This window comes from Rhea americana, unplaced genomic scaffold (genome assembly GCF_003343005.1).
Source record: "Rhea americana isolate MKP2758 unplaced genomic scaffold, rheAme1 scaffold_92, whole genome shotgun sequence".
NCBI lineage: Eukaryota > Metazoa > Chordata > Aves > Rheiformes > Rheidae > Rhea > Rhea americana.
Window position 1 is genome coordinate 1,561,238 of NW_028187111.1, and position 21,327 is coordinate 1,582,564.

The following is a 21,327-nucleotide window of genomic DNA, read 5'->3' on the forward strand; positions in this document are numbered from 1 at the left end:
GCCGAGCAGGGATCGTGCCGCCAGCGCCAGCCTCCGCACGGGCTGAGGGGTGCCGCCGCCGCGCCGAGAGATGAGCCGAGCTCCGCCGGGTCGTCGTTAAACGAAGGATGACCACTCCCGCCCTGCTACCGCTATCCGGGCGGAGACTGCCCCCCCTGAACCTGGGGACCGCCTCCTTCCCGCACCACAGGGCTACCTTGAGACTCTCCGAAAAATTTATCCTCCTCCTTATTCTTAGTGCCTTCATCACTCTGTGCTTCGGGGCGTTCTTCTTCCTGCCTGACTCCTCGAAGCACAAACGCTTTGACCTGGGTTTGGAGGATGTGCTAATTCCTCACGTGGATACCAGCAAAGGGGACAAAAACCTCGGAAGCTTCCTGATCCATGGGCAAGGACACGACGAGCACCGGCACAGGTAAATGGTTTGGTTTTCAATAAGGACGTGGTGCCTCATCTGTGCTGCTATGGCAAGCGAATACAGATGGGGAGTAGGAGTGGGTTCAAGAGAGACCCTTAAAAAGGGCTTCCGGGTGGCCTAAGCACTGTAGTTTTCAGGTGCTTTATCACCTCTTCACCCCCCCACCCCCCGTGCTCCCCTGCAAACAGCCTTTAAAAGTACTTTCTCTGTGGTTTTTGTTTGTTTGTTTTTTAACTTCCTTCTGGCAAATGTAAAAGTTATGATTGCTTACCATGTCTAAAAGAGGCTGCTGTCTAGAAGCGTTTCAGTGTTTGGACAGGCCTGTGAAAAGTGAATCCCTCACACCTTGCTGCTGCTACTCACGCCAACAGCATTATGGCTTCCCAATATATTCTAGTTTCTGAGTTCATTTCTGTCTATCTTTGCGTCCTTCAGCTGCTGTATATAGTTGTGTCTCCTTGCTTTCTTTTCAAATGGGAATTTAATTTTGGCCTTTTTAAGTAGCTAGGACTGTAACGTTAAGGCTGAGCTCTCCTGCAGCGGGTAGATGATTGTTTTCCTGTGCTAGGCAATACCCTAGATCAGTCATGGAAAAAAAGAGTGATATTACAGGCTCTGTGGGAATACTATAAGCAGTTGAAAACTACTAAACCTTTTCCATAGGTTTTGCATTCTAAATCAAAGCACCTTTTTGATGGTGAATAGTATACCTAGAACTCTGATACAGATTTCATGGAGTGTCCTAAAGGCCATTAGCTTGTGATGTGCAGGAGATAAAATTAGTGTAGATGGCATAATTGCTTTTTCTGTCTCTTAAAATCGCTTGTTTTAATGTTGTTCCAGAGAATCAGAGGTGATGGTGATTAAATTCCCTTAATTATGTTTGCCTGTATAAAGAAATTGGAAGTAAAACAGTAAAACGGAGTAAATATCATGCTGTTGCTGTTGATAGTCTGTTTAGGCCACCTAAAGCTTTGTGCAGCACAAGCCTTTAAATGTTAAAGGTTGAGTCAGGTGAAGTTAAACCTCAAACAGAGATTCAAAAACTTAAATGAGAATTTTGCAGTATATTTGCTTCTAATATATATTAATTGCTTAAATCACCCCCTAGTGCCTGGATCATAGATAAATGAAGCTGACTAATCTCTCTTCAATGTCAAAGATATATAAAAATGGGTTGATGGTGAATGATAAAATATAATGTGCTCTTCAGTACTCACATTAGTAATATAATGAAGTTTAAAGAAATTTTAGCTTGTCCTGATAGTGTTCCTGAAGGAACACTCTGAAATATATTTATCCTTTTGGCATACTGTAAGAATTATTTAAATGTTATTTATGCTAGATTAAAAGAGGTAAGTAATTGACTTTATATTATTATTTTTTTTAGTCTCTGTTATGGATATAAAGACTAACTAAACTCTGTGGTATTTTTTCTTAAGGCATCTTTGCTGTTTGATGTTTTGGAGCACTTACCATGAGCTCTTTCTCCTGCCTCCTTAACTGAAAAGGGTGGATGCTTAATACTTAACTCTTTCTGTCAATAATGTTAATTTGCTGGTGCAGTTAAATATTGCACAAAATATAAATTTAGACATTCTGACTAATATGCCTTTGAGGTTCTCCTACTTTTTTTTTTGTTTCTTTATAGTCTTGTTATTTCTGAACTTAACCAGTTACTGTGGTCTCATGCAGTCAAAATTGAATTCTAAAATAAAAGACAAATGAAACAAACTCAGAAACTTTGACAACTCCAGCTCTGAATGTATCTTGTGTTGCTGACTGGATGGGACTTAGGAAAAGGCATCTGTTAATCGTGAGAGTTCTGAGCTGATGTTCTTGATTCTTATAACCTACTTACCTGGGTCCTTGTCAAGTTTCCTTTCTAAGTGCAGTTCCTGAGGCTACAGCTTCAGGAATGGTATCAAGATGTGTGTACTACTTTTATTCTTCACTTGTCGGTGAACAGTAACTTATTAATTGTTGGAGCTAAATGTGTTTTGTTTATTTGGGCTCTGTCCTTAAAATAAGTGTTTATCAGTTAACTCTTCTATCATTCCTTTTAAAGCAGTAAGTGTGTATACCCATCCCRTGTGCATACTCCAAACTGTCCTTGTCATGCTCAGATCTTATGACTGTCCTTTAGTTTGTAGTTGAACAAGAATAAGTATTATTCCTGATGCTTTAGTCCTGCAAACCAGTGGATTATCCTAAGCATGTCTTAGCTAAAAAAGCCTGCCTGCTTAACCTGCTTGGAAGACCTTTCTGTGAATGCTACAGGATTCATTATGAAGAACAGTTATATWCTTATGGAGCAAATGTGTTGGGTTGTTACCGGATAGTCTTATTGTTAGGCTCTCTGCCAGTTTGGAGGTGATGTGGTCAATGTGCAGGAAGAAGAGTCACTCCCTTATCGGTGTCAGTGCTCAGTTACTGTTACTTGATTGCAGAAGTGGTGACTGAGCTAAGCCTGGTTTGACAGTTTTGTGAGAAAAGTCTTCAGTTATCTCAGTCTGGGCTGAAAAGCTTGTTCCATTTACCATCAAGGAGCAAAATCTAGTGCAGCTAGTCTGCTGGTTGTATTTTTTTGAATAGACTGATGAGGTATGAAAAAAAGATCAAGAGAAAATAATCTGCTGATGATCCAGAGGAGAATGTGGTCTCAGATGTGAAGTAAGCTAATGAACTGACAAGCTGTTCTCCCAAGAATTGTGAGACTTTGGAAGATACTGGATGGAAGGTCATTCACATGAAGTATATACTTAATCATGGAATGACAGGCAGGTTGATTTAGTGAATAAGGAAGTGTTTTCTGTGAATGATAGTATGGACCTTTGTAAAATGATAAAAACTACTTATCTTTCTTATACTACTCTCTATATATCTAGGATATAATATTTTAATCTCATTTTCTCCTGTCCTTTAAACTTGAGCTTGATAGGCTTGGGGGGAGGATATGCATATTTGTCTTCCAGCAAAATGTAGCGAGAATGTGGGTAGAGGGCTATTGTACAGGCTTGCTTTGGTGTTGAGTGTACAAATAGTGATTCTAACTAGAAATTCTCTGTTCATGTGATTTCTCACCACCTAATGTAAATGAGTGAGGATGCAGATACCATATAATCTCCTTGATTTATCAGATTTCTTTAAATCAGATTATCCTTAATAAGAATATTGAACAGATGTGTTTTTTTAATGATGTGTCAAGCAACTGCTTTTTATATTTGACAAAAATTGAAATCACTCCTGTGGTAAAAGTATATTAATCATAGAAGCAATAAATATGTAATTTTATGAGCTCAGACTTGCAAAGCCACTTCCTAATAGCACTTGGACTATTGTTGTATCCACAATTCAGTCCTTCAAAGTTTGCAGAGCTGTATCTTCTGCTACTAAGTTCTTGTGTATTACCTCAAAAAATAAGGCCTGTGTGTACTTAGGAAAAAAAAAAAAAAAAAAAGGAAAACTTACCATCAGATTGATAGCAGGTGCTCATAATACAACTGTCCACCTCAGTTGTCACCTGCTTACTGTGTAGGTAGGAATAGGTCAGTGCAGATTATGCCTTTGACTTTGTTCCTGTGAAGCTAATGAATATGGGCTTCTGTATTATGCAAAAATAACAAGCTTAGCAGTTTGTTTGGACCAGTTGTGTCAGCAGCTGCATGGCAGTAGTCTGAAACCACTCTTCTGTTGCTCAGTGTACAGTTACCTTTATGACAGTAGCAACTAAGTTTCTTTATGGTTAAGAGGTATAAGTAATAAAAATATAATTCAGAAGAAGTATGTCATAGTTTCCGGTAAGCTTTCTAATTCTTGGTTTTAAAAAAAAAAAAAAAAAAAAAAAAGAAAAAAGAAAAAGTGAAAGGTTTAATATGTTTCCTTTGAATATCTCTATCTTTTGAGGTCTGTGTGTTTTAATCAGCCATTGCAGAGTTGGGCAGAGGAAGTAACTTTAACTTATATTATTCAGTAGAATCAGTGTCTTCTGTCTGGTCTTGCCAAACTGTCAAGTATAAAATTGCAATAAGCAATTCCTCCCCACCCCAATTCCCACAGTTCTTTCACCTGCCCCAATTCTTGCAATTCTTCCCCCCCAACCTTTACTTTAGCTATAGCTCATTAAGTGCAATGCTGAGTATTTGCTATTGTGATACAGTAAAAAATAACTCCCCAACCTTCCCCCTAAAAACAACGAACACAAACAAACAAACAAACAACAACAAAAAAAAAAAAAGCAGAGAACTCACATTTTCCACTGAAAACCCAGTAGCCACTGTGGCATCTGGGACCAAACACAGTACTTGTTCAAATTTTTGCTGCATGAAGTTGAGTGTCTTCAGAGCAGATCTTTGTCTCTGTGAAATATGGGCAGTAAGTTTGAGCTGAGATACTTGGTTTAGAAGTTAAGGGACTTCTAGGGTCCATTGCTTAGATCTTTGCAGTGATCCTGTGGAGCTGAAGAGGGCAGAGCTAGTCCATTCCAGGTTAGRGTTCAAAACATCTAATATATCTACTGCAGAGAAGTCAACTGTCTGGTCTCAGTGTTCAGCTATCCATGCTATTGCAAGAGCACTGTACTCCATCGAAACGTTAGGAGACATTTTTCAGTTGGAGTTTTTAATAAACCCTTGTTTTTCTTTGTTCTGGGCTCCATTTGGAAAGAGGACTGAGAAATAATGCTGGTACTTGGAAATGTGTGGAAATTTGTCCTTTGATTTCTGGAGCACCCAAACCATACTCKTTAACACTTCATTTGAGTTTCTCCTGAAGTTATATTGGATTATGGGAGAGGTACCCAGTTGTATTATTTCACAAGGTTGTATTGAAATTAGTGCATTATGTAATAGGCTGAGAAATGCCTTTTGTATGAGAAATGACGTTATCTTTGACTTCTGAAATGCAGATTCTAGACCATATGCCTAGATGTCCTCCCTCCTTTCCCCTCGCCTGCTTCAGTGTGCATCATATGTAGAGTGCTTCTTTCTTCAAGTTTTCCTGCTGTATTCCATTTTGTATGGAATGCATTTTAATAAAGCATTTGATGTGGATTTCCTGTAGTATGAAGTGACGGGACTAGTTCTCCAGTCTTTAGTCTTTCTGGATTAAGAAAAACTTAAACCTGTTTTCAGCATGCACACAAAATTAGATCTTGCAGAAAAAACAACCGGTCGGTCGCGGGAAAACTGCAGGAAGTGGGCTTGCTGGATTTAAGCCAGGTAGAGGGTGGGTGGCAATAGTACTTAGAGTTTGTTTGGAGTTTTGTAGATTAAAATCTTAAAGGAACTTCAACATAAATGTGGGTTATTTGATGCTAGCAACTGTGTAAGTAATAGTAAGCAGCATGGATAATTGGACATGCTACAGTATATGAGTTCTTTGATCTCCCAATCTCACCGTTTTTTTTGTAGTAAATACAAACATCCTGGCCCTTGTTAGCTAGTTTGGAGTTTCAGATCTTTGTGTTTCCTTATAGCAAATGTACACAAAACATGATATCACAAAATTTATGATTAGTTTTACATACATGTTTCCATAACAATTGAACTGAGATCAAACATGGGCAAAAAGGGCAGAAATCTTTTATGTTAGCAGTTTCTCCACTTGCATAAGAAAAACTGATAGCAATCTGCGTGTGAGATTTTTGAGGGTTATGGCACTGTTTTCAGATTAGGTTTCGTTTAGGAAAGTGTTATGGCCTTGAGTCTTTTTTCTGTGAATTTTTATAAAAGCATATGTTTTTCTCCCAGGGATATTTTGAAATCCTTAATTTGCCTCTCATGACCTTCTTCTCCCTTAAGAAACCTGTGAAGTCCAAAACATGATCAGTACCTTTATTGCTTTATTACTTTCATTGTTGCAACTCTGAATATTCAGAAATGTTTAGTTTGATAGGTAGAAATTTATTGCAGTTATTCACAGAATCACAGAATGGTTGGCATTGGAAGGGACCTCTGGAGGTCATCTAGTCCAACTCCTCTGCTCAAGGAGGGTCACCTAGAGCACATTGCACAGGACTGCGTCCAGGTGAGTTTTGAATATCTCCAGAGAAGGAGACTCCACAACCTCTCTGGGCAACCTGGTCCAGTGCTGTGTAACTCTCACAGTGAAGTTCTTCCTCATGTTCAGATGAAATTCCTGTGTTTCAGTTGGTGCCTGTTGCCACTTGTTCTGTCACATGGCACCACTGAAAAGAGTTCACCCCATCCTCTTTATACCCTCCCTGCAGATATTTACAAACATCGATAAAATCCCCCCTCAGTCTTCTCTTCCCCAGGCTAAACAGGCCCAGCGCTCTCAGCCATAAGAGAGATGCTCCAGATCGCTAGTCATCTCTGTAGCCCTCTGCTGGACTCTCCCTGTACTCCATGTCTCTCTTGTACTGGGGAGCCCAGAACTGGACACAGTACTGGAGACGAGGCCTCCCCAGGGCTGAGTAGAGGGGCAGGATCACCTCCCTTGCCCTGCTGGCAACACTCTTCCGAAGGTACCCCAGGAGACCATTGGCCTTCTTGGCCACAAGGGCACATTGCTGGCTCATGGTCAAATTCTCCACCAGCACTCCCAGATCCTTCTCTGCAGAGCTGCTCTCCAGCAGGTCAGCCCCTAGCTTATACTGGTGCGTAGGGTTATTTTTCCCTAGGTGCAGGACCCTGCACTTGCCTTTGTTGAACTTTGAGGTTTTTTTCTGTCCAGTTCTTCAGCCTGTGTAGGTCTCCCTGAATAGCAGCACAGCCTTCTGGTATCAAAGTGTGTTTTGATACAGCTTGTGGGATTTATTCTTTTGCCTTCATTTCCTGTTGCAGACTCGAGTGCTGTAATTTGTCTTAATTCAATAACTAGACTGTCACTTTATTACTAAAATTCCTGGAGTTCTGTTGCAAGTTAATTGCTTGTGGTGAGGGGGAGGAGTGTTCATCAAGGTAAAGATAATGGGGCCAAAGGAAGGAGAGAGAAGTTAAGGAAAAACCCTCCAGAAAGCCATAGGGGAAAACAGATGGGCTCTAAATGTCCTCTCTGATTATAATTTTTCCAAGTATCTGAATCTTGAAACATACTTATTTATCTCTATTTGATCCATATGGTTTCTGTTGTTATCCTTTGAATTTAAAAATTCAAGAAAAATGAATGATTCAAGAAATAAGAGCGATCTTTTTCTAATTTTTTTTCCATTTGTCTCAATTTTTTTCTAAGTTTTTTTTCTGTGATAATGAAAACATAGTGTCTTTTTTTTCCTTATATTTTACTATCTAGCTATATTTAGAGTGAATGAATGCATCCATAGCTGGAAAATAGGGTTGCAAAGTAAGGTTTTAGCATTCCTTAAAACTCCCCTCTCTCTTTGCTAATAGGAATAGGATGTGTTACTGAGGTTATAGTGAACATTGTGACAAAAAAGCTCAGGGACACTAATGTGTAAAAAATTGGACTTTATTAGCTCTGCTGCTCATAAGATTTATTTGCCCAGACTTGAATCACTTTTATGATTTCTTCTTGCTGCCTCTGATTTTTTTTTTCAGTATGCTTAAGATGCAAACCCGTGAACTGGATTATGTTGCATATGGTATTCAACATTAGTTTCATTAATATTTTGTGTGCTTTTTTACTTGTTAATCACATCTTAAAACTTCAGAGGATTTTGTAAAAGCTTCTCCAACTTCTTGCTTAGTGTCACTGTTGAGGCTTACAGCAGACAGATGGGCATTTAACGGTTTATAGTTTTCTTTTGTTTTTAAAAATAGATAATCTGATCTACGTGGGATGAGCAAAATTATTTACAGAATTAAGGGAATGCATATGATGAAAGTACTTGCTGTGTAATGTGTTAAGAGCTCTTAAATGAGATTAAATGTGAAAACTGACATTTGTATTTGCTGCTGTTAATAAACATGAAGTAATGTGTGCTGTTCGCATCCTGGAAGATATTTGTAAAATAACATTCACCTCCGTTCAGGTTAAGCACTGCTTACTAGGATTGCAAGGCAATTGAAGTTTGTACACACGGGTAGCTGAAGTTTCTCCTCTTCAGTAATTTGTCATCACTTTTCTCCTGGAGCTGCTGACATATTTTAGCTGTTCAAATGTACAGTCAAGCCACTTTGTAGGCAGATGGCTCTCAGTGGTAAATCAGACTAATCCATTTTACTTTTTTGAATCAATCTTAATGTACTCTCGAATGGTAAGGAAAAAATCTAATCTGTAGAAGTGGCATCTTTCTTACAGACTTCAACTGGAAGTGGACGATCACATTTGCCATGTTCTTACTCTGTGAGTATTCTGCCACAGGTGTAAGCTTATGCTGAATCTACTGGTTTCAGTTGCACTTATGGTTTAGTTTTGTTGGCTAGGAGAAATAACTAAATTTAAATAATGCATGTAGCATTTCATCAGCAGGTTTTTCTGGCTATGTTGCTGCCTTTACAAATTTACTGTATTTTATTCTGTTTTGAGTGTTAGTTACTATTTTCTCTATGTATTGTGTACAAGTTATGGAATCTTTTTTGTGGTAGAGTATTTGCATTCTTACTGTAGTGTATTTGAAGGAGGGGGGAAATCCTAAACTGACTTTATTGACTGCACATTTTCTGCCTGTAAAGATCTGCAGAATTTCACAGAACATTTTTTTTAAGGCACACAAAAAGTCCTGAAAAATGGTAGATGAACATAAACTACCTAGACTATGAACTGTTACTGTGTTTCTAGTGACCTTTTAAATATCTTATTAATGGAGGTTTGTCTTGGAAATACTGCAACTATGAAGTTTAGAATAAAACAGTTTCAGATGATGCAAGCCTGTGCCTGTTTTCCCTGTGCTGTAATCACACRTTCTTAGTTTCTTAAAAACATCTGTTCTGATGTTGGTTTCTATTTGAGTGGAAAATATTCTCCAAATTATTAAGTAACACAGGCATTGAATTGTGAATTACAGTGTACAGTGTTTTAGAGAGGAGGGTATTCCAAAGTAGTAAGTCCATGATTGAGTCCTGATATTATAGAGGGAATGTTTTGTACAGTGAATTTGGATTTCTATTTTCTGTGAATAATTCTGCTTTTTAGAGACAGTGGAATCCATGGCAATTACAATCATGATGGGTCTCTGAAATATCTGATTTCCAGTAAATAGACAAATCTAAACACATGAGAAGTTTGTGTCTTTTGTTGTCTTGGGACTTTGAGACTGTAGGGGGATTTCTGGGAACTTTCTGAGGAGCTCAAGGTAAAGACAGCCATAGGAGGCCTTAACTTCTTAGAAGCTCTGGCAGCTGCTAAAGAACTGTAGTATTGCTAGTGCCCACAAGGAACAACAGGGGCTAATAGTTCAAAGACTGGCCAAGCTTCGCTACAAAATTCCAAATGTGAGCCCCAGCAAGCAGCAAACCTCCAAGTCTTCTACTGGAGCAGGAGCTCTCCTCCTGGTGCCACAGATCACCAGCTTCCAGCCTCACCATTGCAGGAGTTTCCAGTTCCTGACCTGAAAGGCACTGACACTGGCCACCCCTCTGTCACAGTGGCCAGTGCAGGGCAGTTGCCCTGAAGGGGGGTGTTGGAGTTCCAGCTGAGCCCTAGTTAGGGAGAGTCAAGCATCCTTTTAGTCAGTGTTAGGGAGAGGCCTTTAGAAGAGCAAGACCGAGAGCACAGCTAACAGATGCAGTGGTTTTTGCAGCAGAGCGCAAAGGAGGGCCTGACAACATTGATCAGACCATGTTTCCTTGGCCACAGTGGTGAGGTACCACAAGGCACAGTCCCCAACAGCAATTGGAGTAAATTGCCCACTATGACAGTGGTCACCTCCTCCAAGCTCAAGAATAGTCCACCCCAGGAAGCAGGAAATCAAGCAAAGGTGGCAGGAAATGAGCATGGATCAACAAAGAGCTCCTGACTAAACTTGAGGAAGGGGAGGGGAAAAAAGAAAATGTGGAAGCAGGGAGAGGTGGTCCAGGAGGGAATACAGAGGCACACTCTGAACATGCAGGGATGAGATTAGGAGAGCTAAAGGCTACCACTTGAAACTGGCAAGGGGTATGAAAAACAACAAGAAAGTCTTCTATAAGTACATAAGCAGACAAAGGAAGGCTGGGAACGGTGTGGTTCTCCTGCTAAATGGGACGGGGATGCTGGTAAGAAAGGAGAGAGAAAATGCAGAGATACTGAGTGCCTTCTTAACCTCTGTCTTTACTGGTAAGACCGACCATCAGGAATCCTGGGTCACTGAGACAGAGGGGAAATCTGAAACGATGAAGAGTGACTTACCTGAGGTGGATTATCCTTTTAATTAATTGACTTGCATGATGTGGCAGATGGGCACCCTCACAAGTTCATTGATGACACAAAACTATGAGGAGGAAAAAAAAATTGCTTCAGTCTTCACAAAATCACAGAACAGGTGGAGCTGGAAGGAACCTCCAGAGATCATCTAGTCCAATGCACCTGCTCAAGCATAGTCAGCTACAGCAGGTTCCCTAGGACCTGGATTCTGATCATCTCTAAGGATGGAGACACTACAGCCTCTCTGTGCAAGCTGTTGCAGTGTTCAGTGCTTTCTTGTGTTAAGATGGAATTTCCTGTTTCAGTTTTTGCCCATTGCTTCTCATTTTGTCATTTGGCACCACTGGAGGAGGAGTCAACAAACTTTTTTTTTTTTTTTACTTCAGTTTTATCTCTGTATGTAATAAATCACTGTTTTAATCAGCTGTTGTTAATCTGAGCAGTAATGTTGGAGCTGTGGTGAAAAAGTGGTATGATATGAATGTTTTGTGTATTGGTATGTGAAATGAAATAGTGATTCCCATCCCAAATGAAGGGAAGGAGGGAACTTGTCAGCTTTGCAGTAACTATCCTCTTGATGATGGTGAATCTCTTTTTTTTTTTTTTTTTTTCCTGACAATTTTACATTGTGATTGTGAACTTTCTCATTTTGAAAGATGATATCTGTGGAAGGATACCATGCTTTATCTTGTTCTTTGATATCTATGAATTGCTCTGTGAAGTGGAAGTCAGTTATATTTGTCATTTTAAGAGGTATAGCTGTATAAGAAACTTTAAAACAAACTGCTAGTGAGGTGACTAGAACTTGTGCTGGATGTTTTTGCAAATAACTTCCTATATAAACTTACTGCAGCTTTCTCTGGTAGTGATGTTGCCAAACAGAATGATTGGGAATCATTCAGAGTTGTAACCAAGTGAGGCCTTGAAAAAACAGAACACACCTTTAGTCTTGGTTATTACTTGACATGAACAAATAAAGTGAAAGAACCTGGGATCTTTCTGACTGTCTTTAACTCAGTCATATGTTGGTATTGCAACATTTGATAGCTGTTTGTTGGCAAGAGTAAGCTATAGGAATAGTTCATTGGCTCGTGTAATAAAACGCCTAACGGTGATTTTGTTCCCATATGTGTTTTTGAACAGAGTTTTTGTTCTGTATGTGGTACACGTGAACTCTAGGTCCTTGGTTTGGTCTGCTTTTTTATATATCTGTAGTTTTTTGATGTTTAGTTTGGTTTCTATAAAGCACTTGGAAATACTAACTCTATTCAGATGGATATGCTATTGTAGCTGTGCAGAGTGGTTTGCTTGACTTCTCCCTCCCTCCCCTATTTAGWCATAATTTATTCAGAATAGCATCTGGCTGTCACACTACAGTGGGACTAGCTCATGCAGTCTACTGCTATTAAAAAGAAAAATGGGGCTTGACATATTGGTGTCAATTTTGGAAGATGCCTGAATCATTACATTCGGTGAAATACATGACGCTTCCAGTGATAAAGTAACCTGCAGGAGGAACTCTAAGGTACAGCAAAGAAATGCCACGTTTCTTCATTCTGGAAGGTTCAGGTATTGACACAAGTCATTTGATCAGTTGATCAAGTCATCAGCAATTTCTTTATCCATAAGGATATATATTTTCATACTCTAGAATTTGCTGGCGATGGTCCTGAGAAAATTTAAAATACTATTGAGTTTAAAAGACCCCCTTCTTCCTTCCCCCCCCCCCAGCCAAGCAAATGCCTATGGAGCTTCTTTTTATATGATAACAATAAACCAAAGATAACAAGGAAACAAACCAACAGCTGCCCACAACTCTAATTGGGGTGTATAATTTTTGAAAAACTCATAATCACTTGCTATTCTTAGGTTCCTTAGCAAGTTTATTTTGTTCTTTCACAGGTTTAGAATATAGACTGTAAAAAAAGCAAACTATGTAATATTATTATTCCAGTGATTAGGAGAATATATGGAAACATACTCTCCCTCCCGCAATATTCCTTAAATCTTGTGTTTAGCCAGAAGTCACTTTTCCATCTGCTTTGCTTGCACCTTCCACTGTAACCTGTGATGCAAAGCATCTTAAAGTACCTCAGGCATAATCTTTCTTCCTTCCTCACCAGTTTTCAGACCAGTTCACTAACACTTAGGCCTTCTAGGATTAGAAAGCTGTAAGTTTACATTGAAATATTAAAAAAAAAATGTGACAGCCAGTTTTTAGTTTTATATTTTCAGTTTCCATTCTACCTCTCTTTATAAATCAGTCAGTTTTAGCAAACTGACAATACCACTTTCAGTTCAATACTCAACCTTTCAAATAAAACAGGTCTAAGAATGTGCTGAGTGTTATCCAATGGCTGAGTAGTGAGAGACATTTAAAGCTGTCTGTCCTTACCATTCTTCCAATTACAAAAATGTACAATTACAGCATCACCACTGCCTCTATTTTTAACTGGGAAAGTGGTGGTAGAGGGAGTAGGAGGAGTTAGATGGAAGTATGCCTCCTAAAAGTTTTTCTTACAGTCCTTTTATACCATACTGTGTTTCAGATAGGTTTGAACAAAAGATATCTGATCTCAGCCTTTTTTTCTCCTGGAAAGACTTGTGTGTTGGTGGCCAGTATTGCCTCATCTTCTTTTAAAACATGAAGAATAAACTTTAACCTCTGAGAAGCAAAAGTAAATAAAAACCTCCATAATCTTCAGAAGTGCCCAAGGATGAAAGCTAAATTGGATGTCATAGCCTATCTCCAATATCATATTATGTGTGATTTGGTTTTTTTCTTCCTTCCATTCTCTGTGGAATCCAAAATAATAATGACCAGAAGTGGGTAGGGAGGCTAGTGAGGGCACAGAGCCGGTTAGACCTAGCTATTTACTGAGGATTAATGTGCTTACCTTCCGAAAGCAGGAGCCTGATGAGTCCCTGTTTACCTGGCAGGTGCAAGGCAGGTAGGATGTCAAAGCCTCTTCTGCTCAACCTCCTTTGCTACTCAGAATGGATTGATTCTTGATCTTAGTAAGTCATTATATTCTGATTCCATTTTTCCTTAAGGTTTCATGCATTTCTGAATCAATATCTTTCTCTTGAATTAAGTTACTGTCTCAGTAATTTCACTCTGATTTTGGTAAAGGTGTGCTGAAGCTCACATTAGATCTTGAGTCATAGACAGTTGAACCTCTTGGGTGATCTTGGGACTGCATGGCTGGTTACTCTGGCCCAGTATATTTGAAACTGTTGGGTCTAAACTTCTGAAAATAAATGTGATTTTATTGCACACAGCCAGTGAAGAAAAGAGCATCTCCCCACCTCACTCGCATCTGGCGTTTCCAAGAGTCAAATGACAATATTACCTTGTTTACATCACCTCTTCCTTAATTATGTACTATTATGTATAGTAATTTGTTTGGGAAATGACTAACAATGTCATGAAAAAGGTAAGGGAGTTGCTATAATCAGCTGAGGTAATGAAACTGATTTTGGTTTGATTTTTGAGAAATCAGATATTTGACTACAGCTCTCTGCAAATTGTGTGACTTGTTGCTGAGAGTTTAGAAAAATGGCTGTGGAGGAGAAGAGAAGTTAAGTCTGACTTTATACACTGGATCTGTATGTGTTTGTAGGAAGCAACATTAACAAAGGTAACTTCAAAAACAATACATAGTATGCACTATCTGGAAGATGAGAGAAGATTATAGTGATAGAAACAAGTGAACAGTAAATTGCTGAGCAATTTCTTATCCCTGACTCTTTCTTCATTTTAGGTGCATGTTTTGAACTACAGTACTTCTGTGTATTTTCTGTCGTGTTAGCATGAAGAATAGCTTGTGTCCATCTCATCTGTTGTTGAAGACTTCATAATGTCTGTAGTCCATGAAACATTTTAATACTGTGTATTTCACAGTTGTGTATATCCTTAATTGTGCTGATAGCTGCTAATCAGCACCTCATTGCATTAATTTATAATAATTTTCAGATGTTTCTGAAAAACCCATATCTGTGGTGTTACATGTGTATACTGCTGATGCATTGCTGCTTATATGTCRTATTTTGTTTCATTTGTTGTATCCTGACATATTTTATTACTATGAGTGAAGATCCATTTAGCAATTCCAGAAGAATGCTAAGTCATCTTTAGATAACACTGACTTAATTGTAATATATAGAGCTAGTTTACACATCGCAGTTTGCTCTTTTATGCTTTTTTTGCATTCTGCTGCTTTTATCATCTTGATGCTAACATATTCAACTTGTTTGTGGTTCTTTGTCATTCTTCAGACTCCACACTGGACTTGGCTAACCAAGATGACTTTGTCAACAATATTGTTTACTCAGTAGGGAAGATATTGTAATGGGAAGGTGTCTTTTTCAGGGTGAGACTTAATCACTTCTTGCAGTTTCCCTGTGTATGGTAAACTTGATTGCCTAATTTGTAGTGATGATAGGGACTGTGTTTGTGTTCTCTCATGGCAAAAAAGGTAACTGCTTCCCATATTCATAAACATAGTAAGCTGTGTGAGCCTTATGTTGTCGTATTTTGGGGGTGGGAGAGTTATTGGGCCATTATTTCTTTTCTGGCCCTTTTTTGAAGCAATAAAACCCCAACATCTGATTATCTTTTCTTGATTCATAAAGTAGTTAATAAGTTTCCATATCAAAAAAAAATCCACCCCACTGATAAAAAGTACTTAGAAGGCTAGATCATTTGTCACACAGTTGTCTTGACTCTTCTGCTTTATGGACAAGATTAAAGAACTTTGAGAGTAATGAGATACGGTTTTGCTCTGTGGAACAGTGTGGATTAAACTGTATGTTATGATTTCCAGATGTTTTGTTGCTCTATCTTTAATTATTGTTTTGGCTAATTTACCAAGCAAAGGTGTAAAACTTTACTGTTCTTTTAATTACCCCAAGAACTTTTGTAGAATATTTACATTTTAATTAATCCTGTATTATTATTGCAGTGTATCCATACTGTATCCTGTGTCCTTTTACATTTACCAACTTAGTATGCTTTATCCTTACTACTCTTTTACTTTCCTTTTGAATCACAGCATGTAATCAGTGTCAAACGTGTGTATATTTTTTTTCCTGACATAGAGACAGTCTTTACTGTCTTTAACAACAGAACATTGCCTGCAGCTTCTGTAGTCTCAGGATTTTCTTGTATTATGTCATGAATATATTCTGAGAGCTATTGAAATTCTGAGACTGAGGTCAAATTAAATTTGTTTCATTGTTGTGCTGTAATTTTTCCAGTTTCTGTGAAGGACTACTTTCTGAACTGCTGCTGCGTAGGAGGAAGGGATTGCTGATGACTGGTGTGATTCTGCCAGTCCTACAGTGCAGGGAGCTGCTCTGTGGTTTTTAGGCTGATCAGATGTTGCTCCCATGCCAGAATGTTAATTGACCAGCACTGAAGCTTGTTGGCCAGGAGGGTTATGTATAACTGTTTCCTGGTGGCCAGAGGAACAAGTGAATAGAAATTGCTGAGACCTGTATTTTTAGTTCCTGTTTGAACACAACCACTCATCTGTAATAGTCTTGTGCCCCAGTAATGAAGAGCTATTGTCTCATGTATGGATAGCTTCTGGGAAATTTGTCCTCCTCCTCAGGCTCTTTGCCATATAAAATTTTAAGTGCTTGGCTTATGATGCCAGGAGTGTTGACTGCTACTCTGATAGAGTATCTAAGCAGCTGATAGACAGTTATCAATTTACCATAAAGATAATGGCAACACTCAGAGGAGGACTGTCAGTAGAGTACTTAAAGCACTGTTGCTCTGGGGATGTGCAGAGCAGCTCTGGGCAGGTAGAACAACATTATGGAAATGTGGTAACTTGTGTTTGCAGAACATCAGTGTGACAGTAATCACTTGCTTGGAACTGTGTAGAACCTGCCAGAGGAAGTCCTATGCAAAAAAATCTAGAGCCATCTCCTTCCCTGGATTTTTGCCAGCTCTGTCTACATTATACAATATTTGCTACCCTCCCTTTGGAGTAGCTTTTTTATATGTATTTTTGCTAGCTACCAACTTATTTCGTATTAGAACAACTCAAAATTTTGAATGGATCATCTACATATTGTGGCTATTGCTTTAAACTACTTTCTCTAGCTGTTTTTCTTTTTTCCTTTTGTGAGGGTCTTAAGTTTACTTTTGGAATTCAGACTGACAAGAGGACTCACGATATAAAATGAGGGAGCCAGCATTTATTGCGGTACCTCCTTTGAATACAGACATCAGGATGAATACATTAATTTATTTCTCCAGTATAGGATGGGGAAATGGGAACAAGTAACTGGTTAGGAACAGGAACCTATATGAGGAAAGTGAGTCAGAGCTAGCAAAGGGCCCTAATGAGGACTGGAAGCTGAAAAGGAGTGAGTAATCTTTTCTTTGGAAGCTGGAGATGGAAACTGCACACTGAGTAAAATAAAAGAAAGTGGAATGACTGTGAAGCAGGAAATAAGGGGAGGAAAGCAAAAGGCACTAAGCAGGAAAAGATGAACATTGTCTGAGGCATGAGAAGAGGCAGGTATTGGCTGAGTAGGATCTGCAAGACTGATAATCGGTGTAACACTGGGGAGAGGCAATATTTGAAGTACGCTCTTGCTCAGTAATGCATAAATAAAATTTAGGGTGGTAAAGAATGATCCTAGCTGATGGAGGAAGCAATATATTTGGGAGAAACTGCAGGAGTGGAAACTGCTTTGCTGAGCGAGGGGACGGATGTGATGGTGGAGGAGGGAATGACTGGGGGTAATGACCATGTGAATTTGTATGAAGAAGACATACTCCTTATAGCTTGGGCTCTAATTTAAAATTCCTGAGCATGCAGTTATGTAACACTTGAAGCTCATGTCCTGTTTTCTTGTGCCCCATTCAATTTTGCCCATACCCTTGCCACAACAGCAATGTTTAGGCAGTGAGCCAATTGGGAGGGCTGATTTGGCCAGAAATGATCAGTGATACTCAGCTGGCTCAGCTCAGCTTATCTCATCACTCAGTTCGTTGGTCGCCTGAGTACCAGTGTACAGAGTAGGGGAATTGGTTTTCATAGGGCAGCTAAAGCTCTGAAATTTGAAGAATGATTTGCACAGGGATGATGGCAACATAAGGAATATTGAGTTATAAGTATCTTTTATGTTGTAAAATAATATTCCAGCTATTGTTGTTGATCATATTACTAATGCTTCGGTTATACATGAACAATATAAAACCTAACAAAACACCATCACCCGTGGTCATACATGGGCCCATTCATATGCTGATTGACTTGTTGTTAAAGAGTCACCACCTTTCAAGCTATTAGTGACTTACAATAGGAACACCAGGAAAGTCGTATTTCTGTGCACTGTCTGACTAGTGACTGGTACTTATGTTGGTGGGGGGCAGCTTTCACTGATCCCAGCTTACTCTTATGAATCCAGATCAGTATTTGCATGTAGTTTCTCTGTCTTGGGCATACAGTGAAGGCAGTCTTCTTCTTTCCACTTGGAAATTGGGTCTGCAAATGTTTTTTTCTGAGGTTGTCAAAAGAAATATACAAAACTTAACCTGCTGTAGCTTGTGTCATGGTCACTGGTGACCTCTAGCCTTAATGTTGTATGAGTTGTCCAATCAGATAGTTAATTTATCCCACCATGATTTTATTCAGTAGTCATCAGTTGCCAGCAGGCACAAGCCTTTTTATTGTGTCTTTTCATTGTTCACCTGAAAAGGCCAACAGTTAGTTTCCTTTTTTTGCATATTGAGTCACCTTAAAGCTACAATTTACACAGTTTTCTCTTTCTGACTCTTAAGAAAAGGCTGTGTGGACTTGCCCACAGAGGTAAGATTGCTGCTGTTTCTTTCCCAGTGTCAGCTTTGGCTGTCATCCAGTCATACCATCAGCTAGTTCAGGAGATTAAACACATGCAAAAAATCTCTGAACCAGCCAATATCCAGAAGAGCCCTACCAAGCCCCTGGATAGTATTGCACTGAGAGCTTCAATCAGTTCACCAGATGCTGGTGGAAAGTTGAGTGGTCMCTTCCACTTGGCAGTAGCTAGGTATTAGATCATCTTAAATACAGTATAGAACTGTAGCCTGAGTCTCTGTTTTCCTACTGCAAGCTGATACATGTGAAACACTGCAAAGGTATTTTCTCTTCCTCTGCTGGTGACCTATATAGTAACTGAGTGCAGGAGGCTGTCTTCCTATGTTAGCTCAAATGATAGAATCTGTCATGGATGTAAAGCTTCAACCTTCCTGTTGTGGATCACAGGGTTAAGATAATTGTCATACTTTTTAGCATTTGCTGCTTCTTAGTTTGCTTAGGAAATACAGTTCTATAGACAGTAAGTGTCTTTGGCACTTTGTTTTTCCTTACTAGAGTAAGGAAACCTGTGTTTGTAAGGTTGCTTATTTTACACTTCCAACATGATTTTACACTATATCTTTATGCTATTACTGCTTAAGGTCAGTGTGTTTTATTTTTTCTGGTTGTCTTTGACTACATATTTGAAACTAAATACAACTTTCAAAACCAATGTGTTAACTCAGTTAATTTAATTCACTTCTACATAATATTGTTAATGAAAGTGTTTACTTTCTTGGAAAGTTTTCCTGAGTCCTTTTTTTTTCCCCAAAAAAGAGTAGACCTGGAGTAGTTTATACTTTTCCTATTATTGTTCTTCCTGGACTTCCAAGTTTAGTGGAGTTTTTGACAAATTCTTTGAAATATATCCTGTATTGTTGATAAAGAAGTTCTGCTTATGACAAGCTTATAATGTCCATGTGGTTTGTTATGGAAATCTCATCTACCCTATCATATGCAGAGAGTGAGGATATCCTGGTGTATTATGTATTTAGTATGTTTATATCAAGCACTTCACATTATAAAGAATTCATGCAACTTTCTCTAGGACATTCTCATCTATTGTTTTCAGCAGGCCTCTGATATCTGTTGGAGGAGTGTTTTCAAGCTAAATCCCATGAAGGTAAAGAGATAAAACGATGGTCCTATTTTGCTTAAATGTTATAGATTATATAGGGCTGTGTCAATATCCTAACATTTCACGTGAGAAACTTGGTAGCGTATTAGTTGAATTCATGTCAGACATTCAGTTACTGGGCTAAACTACCTGAACAAGAGCATACTATAATCTACAGATGCACTAAAAAATCCTTTTGTCCTTTCCTATCTTGATGTACAGAAGGAAAAGGAGTGCATCAGCTGGCTGAGGCTACTACATACAGATTTATTTAATATCTAGAGGCTGTTTGGGTCCTTTCCATCACTCCTGAAGATTTTCTACATGGCTCCAGGAACTTTTTTTTCCTTCTCTGCAAGTACCGTATGAGAAAGGGGAATTTGTAACTCAGGGCAAAGATCAGGGAAGAAGGGAGATCATGGACTCTGTGATACATATATGCATGCAGCTCTTTTGTTGTTGCCGTGTTATTGTTTCTGTCTCTATCTCTTCCCCAAATTCCTGTGCAGAGCTAGATTATGAACCTGGTATCCCATTTTGGTGCAACTGTCGGGCAATGTGTCTAGTACACAGTGTGAAGGAGTAGCAATGAGTACTATAGTAGTGAAGATGTAGTGCAAGCCTTCATAGGGCATATACTGAAACAGTTGCTAATACTGTACAAAAAGTGACTTTTTAAAGAAAAACGTAATTGGAATGATATTCAAAAATATCCATTTCACTCCAAAACATGTAAAAATGTTAAATGTGTTTGGAAGTGCTAGTTACGCATTTGCATATGAAACTTTAATGTGGCTCTTTATGTGTTTGTACTACAAGGTGATCTTGAATTCATGATTAGCTAAGACTTGTTTCATTCATTGTACAAGATGTTTTCCCTATGGGAAACTTAGTTTTTGATAGTACTTGACTGGACATAAAATCATGTTTGAGAGCGTAATTCTATGTAGTAGGAGTGCTCTGGTTCCTTTTATTTGTATTTATATCTTACTTGTGCCAAAAACATCCGGGGGGAATGTTTTGTCCTACATATAAATGTGCTTTCTTATTTCTAAAGATGCCTCCTTTAACAGGAGACAGAAATAATGCTCTACTTTTGCATGAGTTGCAAAAGCTGCTTCCCCAGTATTAGAGGACCAGCTATACTATTCCACCCTGATCAAGCTATGTCTTTTAAATCTGGAAAGACTGTAGCATGTGAGAATGTTTGCCCATACAGTCTTTGACTTGACAGTGATGATTAGAATCTAAACACCCTGACACATTGCTATATACTTATCTAAACTCGTACAACAGCAGCTTCCAGCTAGAGTGATTGAGAGCAGAAATTGTGTAATATGGTGTTGTAAATTAGGCTTTTGCAGTTTTGAAAAGCAAATTGAAAGTATCCTGCTAGTATTTTGGTGCTATCAGAATCTCGATCAAAACAGAACATAGATTTCCAGGTGTTCATTCTTACTCTTGTTCAGTGCTCGTTTCCTAATCACAGAATCAGTAAGGTTAGAAGGGACCTCTGGAGATCATCTAGTCCAACCTCCCTGCTCAAGCAAGGTCACCTAGAGCATGGTAGACAGGGTTGCATCCAGGCAGGCCTTGAAGATCTCCAGAGAAGGAGACTCTACAACCTCCCTGGGCAACCTGTTGCAGTGCTCCGTCACTCTCACAGT

The 21,327-nt window shown here is 38.9% G+C and overlaps 1 protein-coding gene across 2 annotated transcripts in view; it reads left to right on the plus strand.

Moving 5' to 3' along the window:
* The first annotated feature begins 6 nt into the window (after positions 1-6).
* The window catches only part of MAN1A2 (mannosidase alpha class 1A member 2), a 158,665-nt gene continuing 137,344 nt past the window's right edge, over positions 7-21,327 (plus strand). For both annotated transcript variants that reach the window (XM_085324548.1, XM_085324549.1), the window contains exon 1: positions 7-415. In XM_085324548.1, the coding sequence (XP_085180674.1) occupies positions 108-415 (308 nt within the window). In that variant the 5' untranslated portion in view covers positions 7-107. The remainder of the gene's footprint in view (positions 416-21,327) is intronic.